Here is a 15,770-nt window from a genome sequence, read left to right on the forward strand (position 1 = left end):
GATATAGCATTTGTATTCATAGAACCATTCAGTTTTTTTATAGTTCTAATTTGTATCAACGACTTCACATGCGGAAGATACCAAGGGAACATTCAACCCTTACAAATCGAGAGAAACTAACACGCAATGACAAAAACAGAAAGCTCACAAAAAAACAAACAATTTCACAAAGGGCTTTCTTGAAATCACGAAACCATCTGCTGACAAATTGACCATACACGCCTAAAATGTGGCCATGTACTGTATATTTACATTAATTTGAAATCCATTTCCCAAATAAAATTGTTGACAAAAATTACGAGGAAGGACATACGCCTTGGTTTTTATATTTCTTATATTTTTGTTCCACATGTAATTGTACTTTTTACACAGTCACAATACTTAATGTGAGTAATTGTGTTATTTGGATCAAAAGAAATGCCAGTGTTGAAAATGCTTGAATTCTGTGGTATTCTGAAATGAGAAGTTATAAACATAAGACGTCGGCTTATTCAATTGAGATGTTCTATTACCGTTTTTTAACAAAACGCTTGTCTCGCGTTCTAAAATTACAAGCCTAATACCAGTTTCTTCAACGAGTTTTATTTACAACCAATGAGTCAAATAACTCAAATAATATTAATGATGTTAATATGAACTTTGTCAAAACATTTAAAAATACTAAAACTATTACAGTACGACAAAATGATAAACCCTTTATGAACAACTTAATTCGAAACAAGATAAGACATTGGAATAGAATTCACCATAAAGCGAAAACTTAAAGTAATCCAGACCATTGGAAAACATTTAGAGAAATTCATATTGAAATTATCAGTTTTGTTTGAATATTAAAGAGGTTACTAGCTTTATTTAATATTTCTCTTTCAGTTAAACAGGTTCCATTGTTGTGGAAAATTGCACATGTTAATCCTATTTTCAAAGGAAAATGTAGTCTTAACTATCGTCCTATTTCTGTTACTAGTGTTGTTTGTAAGATAATGGAAAAGGTTCTTTTTAAACACTTGTATAATTATATGAGGAGTAATAGCCGTTTTTGATAGCCGGAGCACCCACCTGTATTCTTGGGATAAATGGTGAAGAGGTTGAGAAAATAAATAATCACTGTCACCTTGGGATAACATTTTAGTCATCAGCTTCATGGGACACACATATTGATAATATTTATAAAAACGCATGCTCTCGTTTATCTGTACTTCGACAAGTTCAACATTTATTAGACAGGAATTCACTTAAACGTATGTATTATGCTTTTATTAGACCTATATTAGAGTATGGTGATGTTGTTTTGGGCAACTGCTCTCAGCACTAGTCCGAGCTTCCTCTATAAGATTTTGGAATAGTCTTCCTCTGAGTTTACAAAAATCCCCAAGTTTATGTATATTTAGAGGTAGACTAGACAAATTTTATAGGACTGATGAAATATTGAAACCTTTCAATTATGGGATGAGAAAACATAATATTAGTCATTGTCAACTTACAGATAATGCTAGCAACCTAAAATCTCCTTTGTTTAATAAATTTTTATCAGAGAACACTATGTTTTCAAACTGTAATCACCCTGTTGAGGATAACCAGCATTTCTTTTTTTATTTGCACTAAGTATAGTGATGTAAGACAGATCTTACTTGATTCCATTTACTCAATTGTTGATGATAATGTTGACATAAATATTGACTTATTACTTTTTTTACCAGTGGTCACTCCTGTTACGGTTAGTAAACTTTTAAAATCTTTATAAAAATTGAACAGGCATAGATGGATACGTCACAGCCTTGGTGTCGTTTTTAGTATTAATTGCTCATATGCGTTTTATTGGAATCCGACCGTTTTGATCCAAACCATACTCAGTGATGAAACGTTTTGCTAAGTAATTATTTAAGAAATATACAGTAATAAGTAAATAAAATGATTTTTGATGCAGTTACACCAAATTATTCCCTAAAAGGGAACCATTATATTCCGTCTCTGGAACGCAGTGTAAACTTTAGTTTTACGTAAGGACTTATTACACTTTAGCTTTAACACTTCAATTACTCATTTATCATCACATTTCTTACATTAATGTGTGATAGTTACCCCAAAGTATTGATTTATTTAGCCTAAAAAGTAAAAATTTTGAGAGAATGAGAGGAATTAATAAACCAATAGGGACCTTATAATGAAGACAAAGAGGTGCATTAATTGTGCTTATCATCTTAGAGTCATCTGTTGTGTCATAATCAACTGTTTTTATGCAGATGAGATAAATATTTGATCATTTATTGGTTCACAATATATTCTATGCCTTTTTGTGCTTCTTTGTTACATTTGTTTGTTTTTATAGTGATTAAGATGATAACACAATGCTGACTGCTGTACCCCAATTTTTGACATTTTTACCTATTGTGTCTTTTTGTTTTGTTCACGCATCGTTGTCAATATAATGAAATTTGATGCGACTGTCATACAAGTGAGAGGTTTAGCAAGCTATAAAACCAGGTTCAATCCACCATGTTCTACATAAGAAAATTCCTGTACCAAGTCGGGAATATGACAGTTGTTATCCATTCGTTTAATGTGTTTGAGCTTTTGATTTTGCCATTTGATTAGGGACCTTCCTTTTTGAATTTTCCTCGGAGGTCAGTATTTTTGTGATTTTACTATAATGATGCGTGATTTGGATTTGTCGAAAACAATTTGCTCAAATCGCTGTATATGTCTTCTTACATTGTACTAAATTTTTTTCTACTATTGATCTGATTGTGAAACTTGATAGTAAATTTGAAATAAATAGTATTTCAAAGGGAAAAAACCCCATTCAGTTCATTCAACAAAAAGGTGTTCTTTAGATTCTTTAAAATTTAATACCATAATATAGTACGTCACATCCGGTTTCATACAAAAAAGGGTCGAAAAAAAATTCCTTTGAATTTAATAGTTGTAGGAAATTAACCCTGCGAAATTGCAGAAAAAGAATTTCCGATATATTTGAGGTTACGTGGTTACTTAAGCTTATAAAGAGGGAAAACAAGTGTTGCAAATTTGATTGGCTTACTTCCGGTTGTGGTTATTATTTTATATGCAATGAAATGTTATGTGAAATTTTCACTTTAGTACTGAACAGGATAAAACGTTACTCATGCCAGGTATATCTTTATTTGAAACAAAGCTGAATTCTTTATATTTCTTGTTTCAATTCCAATTTAACAAAACTAACAGGGAAAACAATTGTTGTATCCCCTCACAACCTAGCTATAACTCGGGAAATTTTCATAATTTTTCTTCAGGACAGGCAACTTTGATAATTTTTTTATAAACATGTAACAGTGTCCAATTTGTCACAAGTCTTTGAGTAGAAAACGTGGACAATGAAAATGTTCAAATACCAAACCTGCTATTACTGAATTATAGTTAATTTGCAAACGTGACATTGTACACAAACTTTGACCTAGTACGCGGTATGAGTTTGCTAATTGTTGAGGCAATAATTGCGAACTTGTTGTGGTTTAAACATTGTCCTTTTTACGTTGGTTGAATGATTATAGTTGTCTCACTGGTAATTATAGAGTATTCCTTATAAATAAATATATACACATTTTTACTAAAAGTAGGTTCATTCGTTTCCAATTTCAGTGTCAAAACCACAAAATGATAATCTGGAGAAGTGAAATGTAGGATCTAAATTGGTTATACGTACGTCCATGTTTTAAGGAAATCTGTCTCATTTTGACCATTTGGTGCTATATTTCCAACACCTGGTATGAAATACCATGTTTGATTTCCACAAAATCCCTCAGGAGAATTCAAGTCGAGGTCTAAGATAGATAAAGCTATATTCATGTCTTGATCTGACCCAGTCAAATTTACTGTTATATTTGAACCGGACAAAATTGTTACCTGAAATTATCATAAATAGCAGCTTAAAACACCAACAAAATCTATATAAGTATATACTTACAATGTGTATCCTGTATTTAATTAATGTTCATTTTTTAAATTAATAGTTTCTAAATCATGTTACTTGAAAAAAGAAAAAAAATGAAAAACAAGGTCCAAAGGACCAACTGATCAAGTCAATCACTAACAAACCAATTTTGAACTAATCGGTAATTTTGATCTGAGCAGGTCTGAAAAGACTCATAAATAAACTATTAAGTTATGATCAGCCTTCAGTTCATTTGAAGAATTATCCATTGTTAGAAATTCCGTACTGTTAATTCATATGCAATCAAGATATGTTCAATAGCTTTTATTTACATGTACAATAGAGGCGAAAGATACCAAAGTGACATTCAATATCATAAGTCGAAAATAAACTGATAACGACATGGCAAAAAAAGAAAAATACAAAAAGACAAAAAACAGCATTCAAAACACAATATAGAAAAATAAAGACTGAGCAGCACAAAAAACCGGAGATGATCTCAGGTGCTCCGGAAGGGTAAGCAGATCCTGTTCTACACGTGGAACCCATTGTGTACAGTAAACAAAACAACAACATTAAGATGTGTCTCAATAAAAAAAAACTGAACAGTGATTGGCTGCAAGCAAAATGTCTGAAAAGTACTGAATTTACAACAACAAAATATTCTGAGAAATTACTTAAACTTTAAACAAGATTGAAAATGTTTAGTTTCAGACTTTTCAGATGATCGAAATAACCGTTTAGGCTAAAATGCACTCACTAGTAAATAAGGAGGTATGATAATAGCTTATTTTGCCCTAAAATTGCAAAAATAGTTTAAAGACTCTTATTTTATTTATAACATATTAAATTGAATATTGAAATTTCAAAAAATTATAAAAAGCAATTAACAATGCGTGACTTCGTTATAATCTATCAGCATTTTGTTCGTATTTTAGACTTGCGCAATCTATTTAATCATCGAGATGACCTCCGAAGACTGGCAATGATCCTACGACCCGATATAAACATAAATATAAATGTACAGACAGACAAGCACTTCAATCGTATAATGACGATTTTTCTAGGTTCGTTTGATTTCATGTCATAGATTACAAAATTATTAATCATCGTTTTTCCTGGATATGAATGTTTTTTTTATTGGCCGAATCAATCAGCGAAATGGTTCTTTCAGGTGGGTCCCTTTTCACTTTTAATGTTGATATTCTTTACTTTTTAATAACTGAACACGCTTTGCACATGCGTAACATATCTCCAGCTAAGCATTAAATTAAAGGTTGCATGAATACGGATTCAAATGAGATTGAGTTATTGACTTGCAAACCAGTAATACGTTAGTGGTGTTTTTGAGCTTATTTTTTATAAAATTCAACCAAACTGACTGGTATCAATATTCTAGCTAATGCCCCTTTAACATCGTTGTGAAATATATTTTGTAGCAAAATATCGTTTTGGGTACTGATGTTGCTAATATCTTAAATTTAATAACAAGATCTAAAAATGAGGCTATTTTGGCCGTTTTGCTGTATTTCACGAAATGTTAGACCTAATGCTAATATGTAAGTAATTTCTTTGAACAACCGAAGGATGTTATTCAGTAGATTTATGATACTTTTTTATTAACGAATTCAAGGGGTAGAAAAAGGAGCCTTTCCATACCATCTCCTTTTTGTAATATGTTTTGTAAGGTATATATTTGTATTGACCAGTAAACAATCTCAATATTTTTAATTAATTTTAATTCAACTTATTTAGTTATTAAGTTATAATTAGATTTTGTTCAGTTTTATATTTTATTAAATTCAATTTAATATTATTTCATTTAATTTTTTTGTCGTGGTTTTTCAGTTCCATTTTCAGGATGAGATATATCCAAAAGTGCATTTCAATCGCAATATACCTTCTCTTACATAAATGCAGTTTTAAGATTATTTATATTTAAAAGTGTGAACTACTTCATAACAAGTCTATGATAGAAGATTCAATAGAAATGAGCAAAAAAAATTAACAATATTTACCAGACTTGGTTCAAATTATGACACATCAGGTCATGGCTGAATTTTGGCATTCAAAATGTAAACTAAGATTAAATACTTAAAACACACAAAAAAATATTGAAGACAACGATTATTGAATCAAAGTTTGTCACCACGAACATTACATGTCTTCATGCGAGTTTACAAATCTGATCATTTCAAGGTACATTTTTACTAATATCCGTACTTTAATGTCACAGACCGTTTCAGTGTTTAGATAAAAAATATTATTGGAATATAATCGCAACGATATTTCCCTATTTCAAAATGAAATAGTACACCACTGGTAAAATTTACAATTACATGTCCCGAAATGAGGAAGGCATTGAATGCTTAAGTTACGGTTTAACCAACAGTTCATGGTATTTAGTAATGTAATTCGTAAATAAACAGACTTTTCTGTACTATTTTAAAGGAATTGTATATGTGGTTACAGTTGACTGTCGAATATGATCATCAAAAACGTAGAGATGAAATAGCAAACTATGGATTTTCATGAAATTTGATATACCTATCCTTAGAATAGAATAATTACATAACAATTTAAAAAATTGGTACGGAAAAATGAATTTTGAATGATACTCACGAGAAAAAATAAACCGTCTTCAGATTGGTCTATGCTAATGTGATTTTCCGAAGTGTTTGATAAAAACGTTACTTCTGGAATAATTGATGTCGTCTGCCCACATGTATCTATTTGTACGGCGTCGTTTCCTTCACGAACAATTAATGCACAAGTGCATACTTTACTTCCACAAGGTTGTCGCTTCACCTGGACCTGTATATGTAATGATACTTTAAGTGGAAAATTTTAAATAAAAAAAAGAAATGATAGAAGGAAATCACTTACGTTTATAAATATCAATGACTTTTTTCTTAATATACCCGACAAATATCTTTGAACCGAGGTAACTTTTTTCTTTTACTAACTACTTATTGTTTTTTTTTAAAATTAAGTAATGCTATGTAAATATATCGACAAAATAACGGCATTGCTTTGTTTTTCTGTAAAAAATGTTGTTGACATATTCCTAAATTCATTTTTTTCTGTTGATTAGTAAAGAGCAATAATGAGGGAAATTACAAACACACATAATATGTTGAACAGTTTATTAAAACAATTTAGTTTCTACATTATGCAGCTTACGCAGATATTAAAGCCGATACAATTCATCATTTGAAAGGGATATTTTATAGGCAATCTAATTATTTTTAGAACATTTTTTTTTAACTGATTTTTCAAAATGATTTAAAAGATAACTAATCAGTTTAAAAGATAATGTCAGTTCACTGTGTCTAAACTACCCCGGCAAAAAATGTTTGGACTCAATAGTATCTAATATCCGGACCGGTGACGGACCATCAACAAACAAAGAAAAGGTACGATTTCTGTTTACTTATTTGTTGTTTTAATGATATTGAAGAAAATACATACACATATAACTATTTTCGATTGTGAGATGTAATATATTTCTACAATCGTTCTAGATTAATGGAGAAACAAGTAAAAACGCACATAGTAATGGTGAATCAAGTGAACCTTGCCTCGAATTTGTTTAATTTCTCTTTACATTGTGCACATTGTACGGAAAGAAAGGTACAAAAAGAAAGTTATTAACACAGATATTGCAAGACTAGTCACTATGAGCTTCTCCATATTTGTATTTCTGTACATGGAACGAAAAAAATGGGTCATGTCAAAATGGAAGGACCCGGTTTTGTCAATGTGTACGACCCGGTTTCCTCCTAAAATTTCACAAAGCAGACTCGGTTATGTCATAGAAAATAATGCATAATCGCATGACGTAAATTAAAATCTCGCGTTCAACAGGAGTTTGAGGGCTCGTTGGAAAACAATTTCTTTCAGAAGATAACTTATAATCTATTTGAATCCGTACACACTTGAATTCCTGCTTTATTGGAACACAAATAATTTTAATTTTGCTTTCTATAAAAAGAATACTATAACGGGGAAATACATAGAAATGAAGGTTTTGTAACGTAATTTTTTTTTTTTATATCAATTATGTAAATTTAAGTGTTCAACTTGGATGGTGTATGGTCTTGAAAATTGAAGGACGCACATTTGATATGTGATTTTCTGGGACAACAGGATGGTTATCTTAATAAATATTCCACTCTACCTAGGGGGAGGGGGCGGGTAGTATGATCGTTTGAAAATAAATATTCTGAACACTAAATGTTCATTATAAAGCAAGAGAATAAGACAAATGTATATGCATGCAGAATCGCCCTAGAAAATTCCAATATACCGAGTGGAAATTTTTTTTGGACGATTTTATCCTAAAAAATCATATATAAAACACGATATGATAATTATTTCTAGCCGTCATAAAAGGGGGCGTACTCCCTCTACAACCCCTGGATCCGCCACTGATATAATATAACTATATTGTATACCATCATAAAATTTATTAAAAAAACCAATAAACAGAGACATCCGCCAACTTTTAGTGCCAATCGCGCATTTACTATACAGGCTCTGTAATCAAATGAGTTAAGCCTTTTCAAATGATTTGGGGGGGGGAGGGGGGTGTGTGACCTAACACGTTCAACCCCGCCATTCTGTATGTGCCAGTACCGAATCCAGGAGCCTGTCATTCAGTGGTTGTCTTTTGTTGCATTATATCATATTTATTTTCGTTTTTTGTTTTGTACATAAATCAGGTCGTTAGTTTTCTCTTTTGAATTTTTTTTACATTTTTCATTTCGGGGCCTTTTATAACTTGCTATGCCGTATGGGTGTTTTTGTTTGTTGGATGCCATCCGGTGACCTATATTTGCTAACTTTTACGTCATTTGGTCTCTGATGGAAAGTTGTGTCATTGGCTAAATGGCCACTTAGGTTGTTCTAAATAAGACGTAGATATTGGGACTTTATTATGTTGCAAACCAACTTTTTTTTCAGAAATAATTCTTTCATGCCATGCTCTATGCTCATTTTAACATGAGTAGGCATTATATTTGTTAATGTCTTTAGACCAAGCGTTAGCGAGGTATGAAATGTTGACAAATGTAATGCCTACCCATGTTAAAATGAGCATAGAGGATGGCATGATAGAATTATTTCGATTCAAATAGGAAAGTTTAGAATGGGTGTACTTCGACCTAAAATACGCGTTCGAAAGGCAACCATTTTGATTTGAGGTATCCAAAACGTTCAAGAAAATCAACCGTTTCACGAAAAAAAATTAACAGATACATGTAAACTTACTTTCAGAATGATTTTATTTAATTTACTAGCGACCAACACCAACACAAATGTCCATTTTGATCTCCGGTGTAGTTCAAAATACAAATGGCGTTGCAATTGCAATTGTGACGTCAATCACGTGCAGACCATGTACTATTAGAATTAGAACATAGCTTTGTTTCCAAAGCGAAAGAAGAACGTCATATTAGAATCACATTGAAATTACATAGTTGTAATATATATTTATTTCAAATATTAACTTGAAGTTTCCTTGGAACTTGAACTGTGAATTTGAAATGGAAAACATGCTTTAAAAGGCCTACAAAATCAAATGTGCATACCTGAAAATAGAGGAAAAGGTGAAATTCCCACAGCTATGTTATGCGCGTGCTCAAGTGTTAAAAAAAACGCATAAAACGAGTAACACAGTATATATATTTAAGATCCATCTATTACATCGGTGATCCGTTTATTTGGCAATCGCCAATGGCAGTCAGCAGGGTTTAAGAACATTTGTTGTTCGACCTGTTAGTTGAATGCGTTTTCTTAAAATATACTTTTTAACTTTTTTGGTCTTTTGGAAAATGTTGTTTGTGCTGTATTTAGACCCCTCTAACAAGAATTTTGTTTTGCATGCACACGTATAAAAATTGCGGTTTTTATCCAACGCAATCATAGGTTTAAATTTAGACTTATTTATATATATATACAAGTCTAAATTGAAAACAACGTTCAAACCTATGATTGCGTTGGATAAAAACCGCAATTTTTATACGTGTGCATGCAAAACAAATTTCTTGGTAGAGGGGTCTAACTACAGCACAAACAACATTTTCCAAAAGACCAAAAAAGTGAAAAAGTATATTTTAACAAAACGCATTTGACTAGCAGGTCGAACAACTGATGTTCTTAAACCCTGCTGACTGCCATTGGCGATTGCCAAATAAACGGATCACCAGATGTAACAAAATGGATCTTATAATAATTGATTACCAAACAGAAAACAATAAACTTGCGGAAAAGATGGTATACATGTTGCGCAAACATGAGGTGCAAAAATTTGTACACAATATCCGGATTTCGACAATTAATGTCTCTTCAATGATGTTAGGAATCGAAACGGTATTTGGAAGGCCATATAATTTACCTCAATTTAGGATAGACTCTTGAATTTTGAAAGAGTCGAAATAAGATGAACGGATCATATAAACCCGAAGGCAAATATAATACAAGCCCAAACGAAAAATTATAAACAAGTCTAAATTGAAAACAACGTTCAAACCTATGATTGCGTTGGATAAAAACCGCAATTTTTATACGTGTGCATGCAAAACAAATTTCTTGGTAGAGGGGTCTAAATACAGCACAAACAACATTTTCCAAAAGACCAAAAAAGTGAAAAAGTATATTTTAACAAAACGCATTTGACTAGCAGGTCGAACAACGGATGTTCTTAAACCCTGCTGGCTGCCATTGGCGATTACCAAATAAACGGATCACCAGATGTAACATAATGGATCTAATAATAATTTATTACCAAACAGAAAACAATAAACTTGCGGAAAAGATATATATATAGTACCAGAAAATTTAGCGGGGTTGCATGCATGATTAATTCGTGCAGAATAGTATAGACAAATAAAGTCTTTTTCTGACTGTCCGTCAATGAATGAATAATTGAGTTAATGATAGTTAATATATTGTAAACTGCAAACTAGCTTTACTCTGTTGATAAATTGATACGGTAACACAATCATACCACATCTTCTTATTTTTACATCATTACATACTAGTATAGAAAACAAACAAACATCAGAGTTAATGTAAGTGCATGCTTTAAAGTATTTATTTCCATGTAAACAAAGTTCGAAGATAAGTGCAATAAGGTATACGTATAGCATTCGAAAAATATCTACTCCCTATTTCGAAAAGTTCCCGTTTAAAATACATTTTAACAAGACAGGTTTGTATTACAATATCATCTATATTACTCATATTGAATTTCTTCCGACGGACAATGTTCAGATCCGTGTTAACGTTGCTTTTCATAAATTTGTGTTTTCAAAACAAAACAAAACCGGGTCCTTATGTAGAAAACAACATTGACAAAACCGGGTCCTTCCATTTTGACATGACCCATTTCTTTCGTTCCATGCACAGAAATACAAATATGGAGAAGCTCATAGTGACTAGTCTTGCAATCTCCGTGTTAATATCTTTCATTTTGTGTCTTTCTTTCCGTACAATGTGCATAAAGTAAAGAGAAACTAAACAAATTCGAGGCAAGGTTCACTCAATTCACCATTTTGATGTGCCTTTTTACTAATTTCTTCATTAATTTAGAACGGTTGTAGAAAATATTACATCTCACAATCGAAAATAGTTATATGTGTATGTATATTCTTCAATATCATTAAAACAACAAATAAGTAAACAGAAATCGTACCTTTTCTCTGTTTGTTGATGGTCCGTCACCGTAACGGATATTAGATACTGTTGAGTCCAAACATTTTTTGCCGGGGTAGTTAAGACACAGTGCAGTTGGTTTGTATTAAAATTTCATAAAACTTTATACTTCATATTTAGTTGAAAATATTGAAAGTTTATTAATATCAATACTAAAACTTCAATTCTAGTCATCACGTGATAGTAACTTTTTCAAAGAAACCATTGAGAAGTTGTAGTTACATTTTACATGTTTTAATTGGGTCCAGCCAGTTCCAAGATTTATCATTAAGTTCCGACTCCGAACAGGTTTTTAATACTATTTTCCGGAATCTGACGTCATGATTTTGTTAAAAGGTAATAAAAAAAAAAAAAAAATAAGGCATATCCTCAGACGTGTTAAAGAAACGTATTGTTGAAATTCTCTAAAAAAAAGTTTAATACTGTTAACATCGAACCGATGAGATAGTGGACAACCTTCAGTGGTAATTTGTAGCACTAATTAGCGATAGAAAATCGTATATGATACTATATAATATTTTTTTATTCTATATTGTAGAACACTTGCCTCAATGGTAGGTGTTGAACCTGTTTTGTAAAGTTCTAGATATGTTGCTTGACTACTATTAAGTGTCCTAGGAAAAAGAAGGAAAGGGACAATCAATTGGATATTTAGTGTTTAAACATTACAAGAAACAATACATGCATTTTCATTTTTTTTTAAATAAGTTTAATTTATCTATTTATATAGTTTTTTTTACTATTGCTTGATTGGTTTCGGGTGCATTATTACTTTTCAATTAAGCTATTTGTTTTATGTAAATAGAGAATATCATATGTCTTTTTCAATATCAAACCTGTATCAACCCGAGATACCAATATAATCCCAAGAGCTTTGCTCGAGGGGTTATATTGGTTGAGGGTTGATACAGAGTGTGATATAGAAAAAGCCATATCATATACACTTTATTATATACCTGTACCTCAAGTACAACTAATTTAGATGGGTTTTTTTTTCACGACACATGACGTAAAACATAAATAATGGGTTTGATAAAGCCCTTGTAACCGTGACTGATATCGATTACGTGACATCATACAGATTAGGGATTTGATAAATCCTTTGTAACCGTGATTTATATCGGTATCATCACGGTTGGCTGATTGAGCATGACTGTCATCAATTGTATTACACATACAGTTTACTTGTACTTACTACTTAGTATATAATAAGGAGAAATATACAAGGGTCAAATCTACGTGATTTTACACTTACATTTTGTTATAACATCCTACAGAAGGATTAAATATATTTGTTTATTGAATAAACTCATCATAGATACCAGGATTGAAATTTTGTATTTGCGCTAAACGCGCGTTTTGTCTACAAAAGCCTCATCAGTGACGCTCGAATAAAAAAAAGTTAAAAAGGCCGAATAAAGTACGAATTTGAAGAGCATTGAGGACCAAAAATTCTTAAAGTTTTGCCAAGTACAGCTAAGGTAATCTATTCCTGAGGTAGAAAAGCATTAGTATTTCAAAAATGTAAAGTTTTGTAAACAGTTAATTTATAATTATGACCATATCAATGATAAATCATGTCAACATAAACACTTTACATATACATTTATTGCGTATGGAATATGTTTCTGGATATACTACCTTCGCCAGGAACGTAATTGTAATGGAAGCAAAACAGTATAATTTAATTACTTACGCATTATAAAAAGTATTTACCATTCCTTCTTTAAGTTCACAGCTATGATAGACATCATGACTGATATTGTACCTCTTGAAAAGATCAAAGATGATATTTATATCAAATACAATATATTTGATACAGAGGGATAATGGAAAATGTTAGTTTTATTCTTTCATATTGTGAATTCAATATTATTCGTGGGATACCTATTTTCTTGCATTTAGTATGTAACGTAGCTATATAGTATTATTCTTAGGTCCATGTTGGTCATATAGCTCCTCACTTGTTTTGGAACTTATACTTTCTTGACTTTCAAATGTTTGGCCTTGAGCGTACCTAATGATAAAGATAAATCCAAAAAATCGCTTCGAACGCATAGAATCATGAAATGTTATTTGCACTTTCTTTTTTATAATTAATGTTCAAATGTGAGCCACGGCTTTACATGTTTACCTTAAAAAGATATCTTGCAACAATATGTCCTATACAAACATGTTTATGTAGGTAAACGATACGCAAGTTTTTCGCTCGCCATCACGAATTTATTGATCTTTACTATGTATCAGTTTCTCAACACGCGATAGATATTTCTATATGGTCTAAGATTTTAAGTTACCAGAGAATGCATCGGATCTGTAAATTTACGGATTGTGTCTTTATTGTGACATGTTGATTGATAAAGATTTTAATAGGAGTAGGTGAATGAATAGTAGAAGAGTCTTATCCAGACGACAGAATAGATTTCGACTTTTGGAGTTGATGCTTAGCTGTTTTGACTTATATAAAAATAATGAGATGTTGTATGATTGCCAATGGGACAACTATCCACGAAAGTTCAAATGAAGTAGTTTATTTTTTCAGAAAAAGGTTACGAGATTTTGACATTGATAAAATACTGTTGACACTTTATTTAAAATGAACGGATATTTATAAGTTGAACTATAAACTAATAAAGGACGACCATTTTTATGGGGGAAGGGGAGTATTCGTGAATGTAGTAATCATGTTCACCTAAGCAAAAACGGATTTTTGATTTTGCATAAAAAATATCTTGCATTTTATAAGGCAGATTTTTCATTTTTATCATGTGGGCAAATTCATTTATTACTAGTTCTAATCTATCAGCCAATAGGTGGCCCTATCCAATGAAGTTGATTCCATTTCTTTCAAACATTTTGCTTCAATCATTTTATACAACAATAAATTCGTATTCGAATGAAACAATAATGGGTTGACTGCAGGCAAAAATATTAATGATAATGATTCAACAGTAGGAATAAATTTCTCAAACTATTAGCTCGACATCATGTAATTTTTTGTAAACTCTGAAAAGGCAGCGTTTTCTGTAGAGATAATTTTAAGATCAAATGAATATAAAATGAGGAGATGTGGTATGATTGCCTATGAGACACCAACCATGAGAGACCAATTGAAATGATGTAGATGTAAGCAACTAAAGGTCACTTTAAATATATGTTCCAAGCTAACATGCGTAGCTTACCCCCAGCGAAGGCCAGGAATATATACATTACTGTGCAATCATTTATTTCCGTGGGTGGTGTTGGCTTGGATTAAGAAAAAATACATTTCCGTGGATAGTTGATTTCGTGGTTTTATAAAATTTGAAAATTTTACAAAAAGAAAAACGCCTATGGAAAATTTGTATTTTGTTACCTTCAAATTCGTGGTTTACCTGTACCAATTCAATCCACGAAAATTGGTAACCTACGCATAGTAATGAATCCACAGTATATGCAGTTATTATTCTTACAAAATCTGCGTTCGATCCGGTTTTTTTGTATTCTTGTATTTGATTATAATATTTTTGAACTGCACATATAATGCATCATTAGCTCGGCATCTTGTTATTTTAGTATTGATGTTTGTTGGAAACATTCAAAGAAAAAAAAAGTATTAACAAAAATACAGAATTCAAAGGTAAATGCAAAAAGGGGGATGTCCATAAAAAACTGACTAAATCAAACGTTAAACTATATCAAACAACGGAAGGAGTGGAAAACAACTGTCATATTCCTGACTTGGTAGAGGCAACTTCCGAAGAAAATGGTAGGTTTAACCTAGTTGTATAGCTAGCTAAACCTCCCACTTTTCTCACAGTTGTTTATATTTTCGTTATATTGACAAAAATGTTGTTATGTGTTTAGGTAATTATGTGTTTTTTGATATTCCTATAGGAATAAACTATGATCTTCTTTATGTCAACTTATTACTTTACTTCATACAGGAGTATCTGAGGAAATATGAAAAGAAGCAAGCATTATCCTTCAACTTCACGTTCCGCTATATATCTATGTATGATGTCCTTTATGATGTCCTCTCACAATACTATGGTTGATCTTATGTGCTCTTGAAGGATAAGTAGATCTTGCTCACCTAGCGGCACCCGTTGAGTTGCTCGTGGTTGGTTCAAATTCGATCATGAGATTTCTTCAGTGATGTCACAAT

The 15,770-nt window shown here is 31.5% G+C and overlaps 1 protein-coding gene across 1 annotated transcript in view; it reads right to left on the reverse strand.

Annotated features, from left to right (window-relative positions):
* Window positions 1-329: 329 nt before the first annotated feature.
* The window catches only part of LOC127729684 (uncharacterized), a 31,744-nt gene continuing 16,303 nt past the window's right edge, over window positions 330-15,770 (reverse strand). The window contains exons 10-14 of the mRNA XM_052237534.1: window positions 13,320-13,393; window positions 12,171-12,237; window positions 6,530-6,721; window positions 3,680-3,879; window positions 330-453 (exon numbers count right to left, since the gene is read on the reverse strand). Coding sequence (XP_052093494.1) covers window positions 333-453; window positions 3,680-3,879; window positions 6,530-6,721; window positions 12,171-12,237; window positions 13,320-13,393 — 654 coding nt within the window. The 3' untranslated portion in view covers window positions 330-332. The remainder of the gene's footprint in view (window positions 454-3,679; window positions 3,880-6,529; window positions 6,722-12,170; window positions 12,238-13,319; window positions 13,394-15,770) is intronic.

This window comes from Mytilus californianus, unplaced genomic scaffold (genome assembly GCF_021869535.1).
Source record: "Mytilus californianus isolate M0D057914Y unplaced genomic scaffold, xbMytCali1.0.p SCAF_2, whole genome shotgun sequence".
Classification (NCBI taxonomy): Eukaryota; Metazoa; Mollusca; class Bivalvia; order Mytilida; family Mytilidae; genus Mytilus; species Mytilus californianus.